The sequence below is a fragment of the Mirounga angustirostris genome, unplaced genomic scaffold (genome assembly GCF_029215605.1).
Source record: "Mirounga angustirostris isolate CCGP_5_RB_7025 unplaced genomic scaffold, mMirAng1.0.hap1 SCAF_5, whole genome shotgun sequence".
Lineage (NCBI taxonomy): Eukaryota > Metazoa > Chordata > Mammalia > Carnivora > Phocidae > Mirounga > Mirounga angustirostris.
In genome coordinates this window covers 139,682,275-139,694,989 of record NW_026991713.1, presented here as the reverse complement: position 1 = coordinate 139,694,989, position 12,715 = coordinate 139,682,275, and the positions used below count along the sequence as shown (strand labels likewise).

The 12,715-nt window shown below is 49.2% G+C and overlaps 1 protein-coding gene across 8 annotated transcripts in view; it reads right to left on the bottom strand.

Annotated features, from left to right (window-relative positions):
- The window catches only part of FAM234A (family with sequence similarity 234 member A), a 31,346-nt gene that overhangs the window by 8,984 nt on the left and 9,647 nt on the right, over positions 1 to 12,715 (bottom strand). For all 8 annotated transcript variants that reach the window (XR_010411761.1, XM_064592211.1, XM_064592212.1 and 5 more), the window contains exons 2-3: positions 3,387 to 3,679; positions 206 to 322 (exon numbers count right to left, since the gene is read on the bottom strand). Coding sequence is in view for 7 of the 8 variants with exons in the window: in XM_064592211.1 (XP_064448281.1) it covers positions 206 to 322; positions 3,387 to 3,654 (385 nt within the window). In the remaining variant the exon portion in view is untranslated. The remainder of the gene's footprint in view (positions 1 to 205; positions 323 to 3,386; positions 3,680 to 12,715) is intronic.

The window sequence follows — 12,715 nt, the reverse complement described above, 5'->3', positions numbered from 1 at the left end:
CTGGCCCCATGGGGTCAGGAGCTGCGCGGGGGCCAGGGTGCTGGGACCACAGCCCACACCCTGTCTGTTTCTAGGCCTCCTGGGAAGGAAGGGCAACGTTCCAGTTTCCCGAAATTCCACCAACTGCTTCCCCCAAAGACGGCAGAAGGAGAGGATCCCTCCACCCACAGGAAGTTCCTCCTTTTTCAGGTAAAAGCAAAATCACCTTCGTCGGTGCAGGATAGGTTGAAATTGTTGCTGCCATTGGTATTTTTATAAAGAAAGAGAACATCTTGGATCCTGTCCCTGTTTATGTCTTCTGTAGCCAGAAAGTCATAGGTGACTGAAAAAGAAAATCACAGACTGTAGTCCTGGGGCCCCGCCAGGCTTAAAGGCCTGGTCAAGCCCGACACCACCTACTTTTGTGCTCCCTGTGGGTCAGCACCAGTTAGCACCTGCTAGCGTGAGGCCGCACCCAGAGCAGTGGCGTGCAAACGCATGCTCGCACACCTTCTCTTCAGGAAGGAGTCCCTCCCTGCCTGTCTGGGTCCAGGAGTCTGCACTCCCACACTCGTAAGGGTTGACTTCTCCCTTTCATTCAAGGACTCAAATGATACACTGCAAGTGTTAACACAAAAACGAACTAAGGGGCGCCTGGGTGGCTCAGTCGGTTAAGCGTCCGACTCTTGATTTCTGCTCAGGTCATGATCTCAGGATCGTGGGATCGAGCCCCGCGTGGGGCTCTGGGCTCAGCATAGAGTCTGCTTGTCCCTCTCCCTCTGCTCCTCCTCTATCTCTAAAATAGATAAATAAAATCTTTAAAAAACAAAACAAAAAGAACTCAAAATGGATCAAAGACCTAAACTTAAGAGCTTCCTAGAAGAAAATATAGAGAAAAATCTTCATGACGTTGGATTTGGTAATGATTTCTTGGATGTGACACCAAAGGCAAGGCAACAAAAGAAAAAACTGACACACTGGAGTCAAAATTTAAAGCCTTTGTGCATCAAAGGACACTGTCAAGAGAGTGAAGAGACACCCCACAGAGTGGGAGAGAATGTCTGCAGATCAGGTATCTGACAAGGGACTGATACCCAGTATCAGCCTACCCCTCCAGCACAAAGACAACCCAAGGCAAAAGCAGGCAAAGGACTTGGAGATGCTCAACATCACCAGCAATTAGGGAAATGCCAATCAAAACGGTAATGAGACATGACCTCATGCTCTTTCACCCAAAATAACTGGAAGAAGGGACTTGGTCCCTATACAGCCGGTTCAAGGCGTCATTCCCAGCTGCCAAAACGTGGAAACAAGCCAAGTATCCATTGACAGAAGAATGGATAACCAGAGTGCAGTCCACATACAATAATTATTCACCCGTAAAGAGGAAGAAGATTCGGATGCCCACGACAGCATGGATGAACCCGGAGGGCGTTGCACTCAGTGGAATTGGCCGGACACAGAAGGGCAAGTCTTATATGACTCCACTTCTGCGGAGGCCCCTGGAATAGGCAGACTCAGAGGCCAAGAGGCTCAGGAGGAGGGAGAGAGGAGTCGGTGTTTGCTGGCTACCCTTTCTGTTGAGATGATGAAAAGGGGCAGAGGTGACGGTTACATGGTGTTATTGATGTCCCAACGCCAGTGAGTTACACTCTCTAAATGTACATGTCTATTTCACTACGATTTAAAAAATAAATCAAACGCCAGTCTCAGGACTTCCAGATTCATGGAGGGAAGAGCTTGGCAAATCCTCTCCTTTGAAACAACAATATAATGAGACAAATTGCCAAAAGCAACCGTATCAGGACTCTGGAAACAGACACAAGGCATGCCACAAATCAAGAGGTGCCTCCTGAGAAAAACCAAGCCATGGGTCAGGACAGTCAGCGTCCACCATCCTACTTATGGTTCCTGCTGACCTCGCCCTCCGCGGCTGGGCATCAGACGGGTCAGCTTCCCCGCCAGAGGGGGACAACGTGATTTGCAGCCAGATGTCCAGGGCTACGGTGCTCTCCCCGGCAGCGAAGACCAGCTCTGAAGCCAGACACAGGCTGGGATACAGGGCGGAGCCGACAACAGTCAGGAGGACCAGTCAAAAAGTGAATGGAGCCAGGACAAACAGAAACTAAAAGAATTTGCGATCACCAGACCAGCCCTACAAGAAATATTGAAAGGAGTCCTCTAAGTGAAGGGAGAGCCCAAAAGTAACATAGACCAGAAAGGAACAGAGATAATATACAGTAACAGTCATCTCACAGGCAATACAATGGCACTAAATTCATATCTCTGAATAGTCACCCTGCATGTAAATGGGCTAAATGCCCCCAATCAAAAGACATGGGGTATCAGATTGGATAAGAAACAAAAAGTGAATGGAGAGATCCAGAAAATGAGATCTGGAAATGAGACTCTAGGTCCCCACATATCCCCGGCAGCCCGAGGCTGCAGGAACCACAGGGAGGAAGCCTGTTCAGCCCCAGAAAGAACCGGGGACATGCTGTAACCAACAGACTTGTCTCCCGAGCGAGTGGCCAGACTCAAAGATCCACGCCACATGACTTCCTTTATGTGACGTGTCCACAAAAGGCAAGACTGTAGGCAGAAGGCAGCTGGTGGCTATCTGGGCTGGGGATCGGGGACAATGGAAATCTAAAACTGGACCGGGCCAACAGGTGCACAGCTGCTCCATAAATGGACGAAAAATCATCGAATCGTACACTTAAAACAAGCGAACACTTTGACATATAGATTACACTTCAATAAAAGCTGCAAAAAAGAAACACAGAAACATACATTATTCCTGTCTCTCAAAATTAAGTGTCAAATTCTGAATAAAACTGACGGCGAGGCTTAAACGAGAAATTCCCTTCACTGCACAAGAGACGCCCGCCGGCGTTCACAGCCGCTTGTGCTCGCTGTGGGCGCTCCCACCCTAACAAGGAAGCGAAGTGTCCAGAGAAAGCCTGACTCGGTGGCTTTGCATAGAGGCCAAGAATCCAGACCACCGCCTTCATGGGGGGAAAGGGATTTGCTCAAGTCCAGCTCAGCCGACCGCAATGGCCGCAGAGCACTTGAGGAAACCAATTACAAAACCTGCAGTTTTCATAGCTCCCCACAGCCTTCCTTCTATCTCTTCTTCCAGCTGCTCTGTGTTATTAATTTTTTTAAATTCCAAAACCTAACCCAAGGGGCCCCTTTCCTTTATCGGCACAACCCATCCTTCCTAATACGGAGAGCAGGCCACCGTGCTCCCGTTTTTCCTGAGAGGCTGCCCGGCAGCTCGCCGAAGTCCCAAGACCGTGGACGCACCATCGGCAGCCACTCAGGGCTGATTCTCAGTCACCCACCACCCTAGACTCGGGGACATGATGCCACCCCCACCCCGGGGACAGGGGTTTGGGGCATACCTGCTGCATTGTAGTCGATCCTCCACACCCCCTGGGACACAGGCCGGTCTGGACACGGGATGATGAAGGAAACCACGAACACTACAAAAAGGCAGACAAACAGTGAAAGAAAAAATGCCACCGTGCGGCATCGGGAGAGGTGAGGCTGCCAAGGCGAGCCTTTCAAGCTATCCTCCGTTTTTGCTTGGTTTCCCAGATTCTCCTGCAGTTTCTTGTCTTCATTCTTCAAGGGGTGGATTTCGGCTTCTAGGTCCTTGCTGTCCATCATCACGTGCACATGCCAGAGCTGGTCACTGCGTCAATAAAACAGGGACAGTCACACAGCTGCCCTTCCAGCCTTCCAGCCGTGCTTAGTCTCCCAGACCAGGTGCAGCCATGACTGTGCCCATCAGCCCAAGAAGGAAAAGCTAAATGAATGTTTACGGTGTCTTGGATGCCACCCAAGAAGGTCCTTTTGATGGCAAACTGCTCCTGTGGAACCGGCAGGCAGGGGATATTTCCACCCTTAACACCCCAGTGTCTCCAGCCTGCTAAGGCGGGGGCAAGCCGAGGGAGTGCTGGGCAGCGCTGGGGCCGTGGCGGGTCATCAAGCCACGCATTAAACATTAACTAAGCTGCCTTGGCACAGTCTGGGCACGCCTGAGCCACTGTCCCCCAGCCTGAAGCACAGACAGGCAGGGGGCCCAGGCGCGAATGTGGTGAAACCAACACCCTCACACGGGGACCCCCCCCCGGAGGATCATGGGTCCCTGGGGAAAAGTGTCAAAAGTGAAGGCGGGTTCTGGTGTCCCAGCCTTGCCCCACGCTCACTGTGTGAAATGAGGCAAACCACTGCACGTGACCATGCCCCATTTCCTGACTTGTAAAAGGAAATCAGAATCTATTTTAGAAGGCTGCTTAAAGGATTAAATTTGTAAATTCACATAAAGCACTTATAACAGCACCTGACATACATTAAGTACTCGAACGCTAGCGGATTGTTACTAATGATGAGTTAAGACGCGCTGGACGTCCATGGAGGAGGAAGTGGACAGCGGGAGGACGGGTCCCAGTGTGAGTGCCGCCGGGAGCCCTGCCTCCTGCTGGCTGGACGTGGGTGACGTGCTGAGCCAACCTGGAGGCACCAGCTTGGAAAATGAGGCAGGGAACGCTTCTGAAGATGGCCAAGCCACAGGACGGAAAGCACCTGGACCCTCCCTGGCAGCTGGAAACCACCATCCATCCTTGGGTTCTTTATTAGATGAGAAAGACAGGACTGTCTACCTGGTGTAAGGCAAGTTACCTGTCATCCAGGTCCTTTTGAAACACCCAAGCCAGTGTCCTAATGAACACAAATTCTATCGAGAGAATGGAAGGGACTACATGGGTCTGCGTGAGTTATGATCCTTGTCTGCCCCAAAAAGAAAGTCAACAGTTCATGACTCAAATGGGGACATGCCTGAGACCAGATGGAGGCGAAAACCAGAGGACATGGCCGGTGGCTCAGAGTGGCCCGTCTAAGGACAGGTTAAGGAAGATGGAAGGAGACAAGAGACTGCTATTTTTTTTTTTTATAAACTTTTTAGTTTCTGTCTTTAACTATTTTTCTCTAATTATTTTTTTTTAAAGATTTTATTTATTTATTTGACAGAGACACAACGAGAGAGGGAACACAAGCGGGGGTGGGGGGGTGGGAGAGGGAGAAGCAGGCTTCCCGCAGAGCAGGGAAGCCCGATGCGGGGCTGGATCCCAGGACCCCAGGATCATGACCTGAGCCGAAGGCAGACGCTTAACGACTGAGCCACCCAGGCGCCCCTCTCTAATTATTTAATTAAAATAATTCACTTAAAGGGCGCCTGGGTGGCTCATTTGGTTAAGCGACTGCCTTCGGCTCAGGTCGTGATCCTGGAGTCCCAGGATCGGGTCCCGCATGGGGCTCCCTGCTCCGCAGGGAGCCTGCTTCTCCCTCTGACCCTCCCCCCTCTCATGTGCTCTCTCTCATTCTCTCTCTCTCAAATAAATAAATAAAATCTTAAAAAAAAAATAAATAATTCACTTAAAAACCTGTGTGTAGCCTCCTGGATGGCTCAGTTAGTTGAGCATCTAGCTCTTGATTTTGGCCCAGGTCACGATCTCAGGGTCGTGAGATCGAGCCGTGCTGGGCAGGGAGCCTGCTTGTGATTCTCTCTCCGCCTCCCCCTCTGCCCCTCCCCCCCAAACCCTCAAAACCTGTGTGTATACCTCCATTAGGGTAGCTTTCATTAAAATAAAAAAGTGAAAGATGACGAGTGCAGGTAAGAATGTGGAGCAACTGGGACCCTGTGCACTGCTGGTGGGAATATAACCGGGGTCAGAGTAACAGAGTCACCCTGTGACCCAGCAACTCCTCTTCCAGGTTTACGCCCGAGGACACTGCAAACAGACTCACGTAAAAACCTGTAAACAAACGTTCTTGGCTTCCTTATTTGTAAGACGTGGATACACACAATGGAACAGTACTTGGCCCTAAAAAGGCATAACGCATGACGCCTGCTACGGCAGGGATGAACCTTGGGAACAGCCGTGCTCGGTGAGACACCCGGACAGAAAGACGCCATCTACGTGAAAGGGTCACAACAGGCAAATGCATAGCCACAGGCAGCGGTGGCTGCCGGGGCGTGGGGGTGATGAAAATGGCGGCACTGCGGACGGATTAATGTCGCCAACGGTAACTTTTAGGTGTATTTTACCACAATTTTTTTTTTTTTAAGATTTTATTTATTTATTTGAGAGAGAGAATGAGAGACAGCACAAGAGGGAAGCGGGTCAGAGGGAGAAGCAGACCCCTCGCCGAGCAGGGAGCCCGACGTGGGACTCGATCCCTGGACTCCAGGATCATGACCTGAGCCGAAGGCAGTCGCTTAACCAACTGAGCCACCCAGGCGCCCCTGTATTTTACCACAATTTAAAAAGAAACCCAAATGCATCTGTGTGCATTCTCACTCGTGCTGACTCATGAGTGTGGAGGTCTGGGAAGTCGGAAAAGGCATGCCCGTCCAAGGTAATGAGTTGGACACGGGAGGATCAAATAATGACTCATGAGCAGGGGCCTCATTAAACCCGAGCACCTGATGTGGGGTGGGGAGGTGGGGTGAGGGTGTCTGGAGGAGTAAGTAGGGAAAGAGCCGCAGCAGAGCCTGGGGTCAGGCTGGGCCAGCAGGAAAGCTGCTTATTCAGCAGGTCTAGACGCTATGTCCCCAAGGAGCGGACGTCTGATGTATTTAGAACACGTACATCCCTTTGGCAAAGGAAAGAAAACTGAGCGAGAAATCGGAATGCTAAAATTCTTGACTTTAAAAGCTCTGTCTTTAGGGGTGCCTGGGTGGCTCACTCAGTTGGGGTCCGACTCTTGGTTTCAGCTCAGGTTGTGGGATCGAGCCCCGCATTGGGCTCCTCGCTCAACAGGGACTCTGCTTGAGATTCTCTCTCCCTTCCCTCTGCCTTCCTTGCACACGCTCGCGCTCTAAGATAAATAAATAAATAAAATCTTTATAAAAAAAAAACCTCTATCTTTAAATTTCTCTTACTTCAGAGCTTTAAAACACTGGGCAGGAAACTCAAGGTGTCTGAGCTGTAACTGCCCTCATCTGTCAAAAGCACGGCGTCCACCAGGGGACAGTGGGAAGGCACCCTAAGACTGTCTATGCAAGAACAAGGGGCTCCGTTCAAAGTGACCCCACTACTCATACCCAGCCTGTGGTCCTCGTTTTCCCAGACCCACCTGGTGGAAGGAGCACAAGGGGGAGAGCTCAATACTAGCTCTCTCTCCCTCTCTCTCTAAATCTAGTAAATCTGTTTACTTGAGAGAGAGAGCGCACAAGCTGGGGCAGAAGGAGAGGGAGAAGCAGGCTTCCCGGCTGAGCAGGGAGCCCGATGCAGGGGATGCAGGGCTCAATCCCAGGACCCCGGACCATGACCTGAGCCGAAGGCAGACGCTTCACCGACTGAGCCACCCAGGTGCCCCAATAAAGTAATATTTAAATAGCAGCCTTCTCTGCTGTTGTTTTAAAAATGTAGCCAATTGACCATTTTGACCTTTTTTTGTTTTTTAAGTAATCTGTGCCCAACGTAGGGCTCAAACTCAGGACCCCGAGGCCAAGAGTTGCACGGCCACCGACTGAGCACCCAGCGCCCCAGAACACATGGCATCTTTAAGCAAGTGCATTGAAAGGTCTGTTACACGCAGAACTAGTTCGATAACCATTTGTGATCGATCATAAGTCATGACTGATCATGACTGAGGGAAGTGCATGGTATGAGTTACAAAATCACAGAGAGAACATTCTGTCGAGCTCCAGAACCTATATATACTTTGGGGCCCTAAGAGCTGATAGTTTTATTTGTAACTTTGCAAACTGCTATTTATGTATGAAACAAAGTAGGAAAACATACGGAGAAGGGGTTATGTTTACAGAGGACTGCTTAAATGTGTGACTTTTCCTCAATGTAAACATTTTTAGTGCCTACTTAAGGACGTCAAGTCAAGGAGTACAATTCCACTGTTGTGCATGTTGTCAAAGACAAAAATAAAACCAATTTGGTGCCTTAAAAAAAGAGAAAGATTATTAGCACCAAAATAAAAGAACCCTAAATATACGTCCAGATGGTCTAAGCGAAAACCCGAGTAGACTTTGAAGCTGGGTTTGGGAGCAAGCTCTACCACCTGTTTTGTGGCTTTCCAGACTTGTTAATAGAAGCGTGATTTCCTTTGCGTGGTTGTGGGTGTTTCGTGCGTCTCGTGCAGGTGTTGGGAAGGTTGTAGGCAATGTCCGCAGTGCGCCGGGCTCTGTGTGCCTCCCTCTGTCTCTGTCACTCCTTTCTCGGTTTTCGTCTTCGTCACCGCCAGCTGGTGCCGCTTCTACTTTCTCTAGACCCTAGGAGACCCGACTCATCTCACTCACCTCCTCTTTCCTGTTAAAGGACCTGCTTTGGGCCTAGGGCCTAGAGCTGCCCCAGGGGCCAAGGGTCTGTGCTTGACATTCTGAGAAGCAGCATAGACTCTTGGCATGAAGATTCCTCGACAGCCTTCCAGTGAGGCCTTGTGACCTCCCACCCCCCAGGAATAGCCTCTATAAGGGGGCTTCACAGAGCCGTTCCTACACCACTGACAGTTTACAAGATAATTTAGGTGGTACGTAAATGAACATTTTTATTTCGGTAGTTACGTATACATATTTTAAAGATGTATTTATTTATCTGAGAGAGAGGGAAAGTGTGTGTGCACATGCACAGGGGGTGGGGGGCAGAGGGAGAGAGAAGCTCAAGCTGACTGAGCACAGAGCACGGAGCCCGACATGATCCCACGACCCCGAGCTCATGACCTGAGCTGAAACCAAGAGTCAGATGGTTAATCCACTGAGCCACCCAGGTGCCCTTGTCACATACATAGTTTTCACAGACGTCTTTCCATTTATGGTTAAGTGATTATCGTCTTAGATATACAGTTTCCTTTGCTGTCGGTTCTCAAATTACTGCTATCTAGAAGTGGCAAAGATCACCCCGAGAGGTCTGGTCCTGCCCTCCGTCCAGTTTCCCCTGCGGTCACAGCACAACTACGGCACGGTGTCAGACTCCGAAAGCAACACAGGTGCAGTGTTTTAGCCCGTGTGTGGACTCATGTGTGCCAACATATGCAACTGCTCCCCTGTGCTCTCTCCCTAGGGCACACCCACCAGCTCCTCCCCAGCATCTCTGACCCCTGCCAATCTCAAAGCTCCGTTTCTAGCATTTTATCATTTTGAGAATGTTATGTAAATAGAATTGCAGCGCAAGAACTTTGAAATTGGCTTTTTTCCACCCAGCATAATGCCCCTGAGGTCCAGCCACCGTTGCTCTGTTACTTTTTATTACTGAGCAGTACTTCCTGGTACGGAGGGACCATGGTTTGTTTAACCACTCACACACCGAAGGATAGCGGGTTGTTACCAGTTTTTGGCTATTTTAAATAATGACTGTGGGGGCGCCTGGCTGGCAAAGTTGGTAGTGTGCGCGATTCTTCATCTCGGGGTCATGAGTTCAAGCCCAAAGTTGGGTGCAGAGGTTCCTTAAAACAAAAGGTCTTAAATAAAGTCATTGTGAAAGTCACATGCAGATTCCTGTAGGGACATAGGTTTTCACTTCCCTGGGATAAATGCCCAGCAGTGTAGCTGCTGAATTAATTGTATGGCAATCACTGTCTAGTCTTTATAGAAACTGTAGCTCTGTTGTTTGTTGCACACATATTTAGGATTGCTGTGACCCTTTTATCATCACACAATGTTCCACTCTGTCCCTAGTTCTTTTCTTGCTCTGAAGTCTGCTCTATCTGATATTCATATAGTTATTCTTCTTTTGATTAAAGTTTGCATGGTTTATCTTTGTCCATCTTTTTACTTCCAATCCATCTGTATCATTAAATATATAGAGAGCATTATATACACGTATATATCTATAGATAGATAGATAGATAGATATTTATCTAAGTAATCTCTACACACAACACGGGGCTCGAACTCATGACCCTGAGATCCAGAGTCACATGCTCTTGTGAGCCAGCAGGGCGCCCCATGTGTCATTATATTTGAAGTAGGTTTCTTTTAGACAGCATATGGGTCATTTTTTTCCTATAAATCCACTCTGCCAATCTGTCTTTTACCTTCAGGTCATTTACTTTTAAGGAAATTATTGATGTCAGGCCTTTAACTTGCCTTTTTGTTCTGCTGGTTCCCTGTTTTTTGTGTCTTGGTTTTCTCTTTCCTGACTTCCTATGGTTACCTGACGTTATTTAGAATTCTAGTTTCATTTGGCTGTAGCATTTTGTATAGATTTTTGAGTGGCTGCTCTGGGCATCACATTAGATACACCTAACTTATCACAGTGACTGGTGTCAGCCTTTTACTGGCTCAGATGGAGGCAGAAACCTTAGGTCCCTTAGTCTACCTGCCGCTGGACAGGTCTTTCCGCTATAGACACTGAGACCCATGTCAACGAAACGCATCCTACATCAACCACTGAACAGGACTCGAAACTCAGGAGAAGTATTTACTCAGAGTTTCACTTTTTCTGTTTTTTCTTCCTGACATTCCAAGACCCCTTCTTCTCCCATTTCCTTTCTGTTTCAAGAACTTATTTCAGTGATTCTTTTAGAGTAGATCTGGGGCAACAAAATTTTTTCTTTCTTTAAGATTTTATTTATTTATTTGACAGAGACAGAGACAGAGAGAGAGGGAACACAAGCAGGGGGAGGGGGAAAGGGAGAAGCAGGCTTCCCGCCGAGCAGGGAGCCCAATGCGGGGCTCGATCCCAGGACCCTGAGATCATGACCTGAACCGAAGGCAGATGCTTAACGACTGAGCCACCCAAGGGCCCCTGGGGCAACAAATTAATTGTCCTTCACGTGATGATGTCTAGGTTTCTCCATCATTCCTGCAGAATGCTAACACCAGGTGCAGGATCCAGGGTTTGAGCATGTTTTCAGCACCTCCTCTGGTCGTTTCCAGCGAGAAATCTGCTGTCATTGGAATGGTTCTTCCCCGTTTGTGAAGATGCCAATTTCTCTCTTGATGCTTTTAAATTTCTTTCTTTGTCTTTAGTTTTCAGGAGCTTCATTGTCTGGGGTTTGCTCAGCTTTGAACCTGTAAGTTTATGTCTTTTACCAAATTAGGGATATCTTCAGTCATTACTGCAGTTTCCTAGAGTAGTAGCACCTGTGAGAGTCCCAGCCCAGGCCACGGGGATGGGGGCTCAGATGCTGGGCTTGGGCCAAACTCCAACTGTGCCGTGTCCTCTATTTCTGTCCCTGGCTGCCCCAGGGTGTTCTTTTAAGGTGTTTTTAACTAGAAGAAATGAGGAGCACCTGCATGGCTCAGTCGGTTGAGCGACCAACTCTTGATTTTGGCTCAGGTCATGATCTCAGGGTCCTGGGATTGAGCCCCACGTCAGGCTCCGTGAGGGGCTTGGAGCCTGCTTGGGACGCTCTCTCTCTCCCCTGCTCCTCCCCCTGCTCATGTGCACCCTCTCTCTCGCTCAAAAAAAAAAAAAAAAAAAAAAAAAAAGTAAATCTTAAAAAAAAAGATAGATTCTCTCTCTCCCTTTCCCTATGCCCCTCTCCCCCACCCTGCTTGCGCTCTTCTCTCCCTCTCAAATAAATAAATAAAGGAGTTGATTAAAGAAAAGTACTAAATGAAATGATTTTTAAAAAAAGATTTTATTTACTTATTTGACAGAGAGAGCGAGAGAGCGCGCTCAAGCAGCCGAGAGGCAGAGGAAGAGGGAGAAGCAGGCTCCCCACCGAGCAGGGAGCCCGACATGAGACTTGAATCCCAGGACCCCAGGATCATGACCTGAGCCGAAGCCAGATGCTTCACCAACTGAGCCACCCAGGCGCCCCAGTGAAATTTTATAGGTATTCTGCAAATATGGCTGAAGTCCCGAGTGGTATATGAGTGAAGTCTGGAGGGACTGCTCTCTACAGCCTGCAGATGGTGGAGCAGAGAAGCTGGAAGACCTCCCATTGTTGCCCGGTCCCAACTGAGATCTGCTCTCCCAGAACCATCCCCCGATCCAGATTCTGTGCTCTGTAAGACCTCATCCCGTTTTCAACATGGAGTCTTCCAAGTGTCTAAAGAGCACCAGGGAAGAAGCCACACCAGGTGATTTTCACCTGCGACACGGTGCTGCTCACGTGAATGGACAGAGCCTTCAGTGGCCCTGAAAAGCCTAATCCTAACGCTTTCCCCGTTGCTAAGTCTGCCTAGAACGTCCTTCCCTTTCAAACCCCATCCATCCCTTAAGGCCCTCAGCAAATGTGAAGTCTTTCTGATTTTTCTAACCAAATGTGACCCAAAGCCAGTGAACATTTCTGGCTATTTGGGGCTGAGGGGTGGGGACATCACAATTGAGGAACATTGACTTCTCACCTAATCTAAGTCATGAGGAAGGGCAAAGTCCAGGGGAGTGGCTGGGCCTGGAGGTTCACCCCCTTATCTGGGGCACCTTGGCCATATTACCTACCTAGCCTGTCTGTCTGCCTAGTTCTTGCTCGCCCAAGAGATCTTAGCAGAATTAGGTAGAAAGGGATTTTGTTGGAAAGAGACTGGACAGTATCCAGATTGATGGATGAGGACATGGGTGGACATCCAGAGATGGTAGGAGGCCAAGACCACAGTGAGACCATGGCCCTAGGAGCAACCCACCTGAGACGAGGCTCCTGGGCCCTGGACACTGCCTCACCTCCCACGGCCTCTCACCATGGGCTCCTCCCAAGACAGGCCAGGCAGCCCTCAAACTGCCGGGTCTGCAACAACCCTGTATTCTCAGGTGGGGCTTTCCAG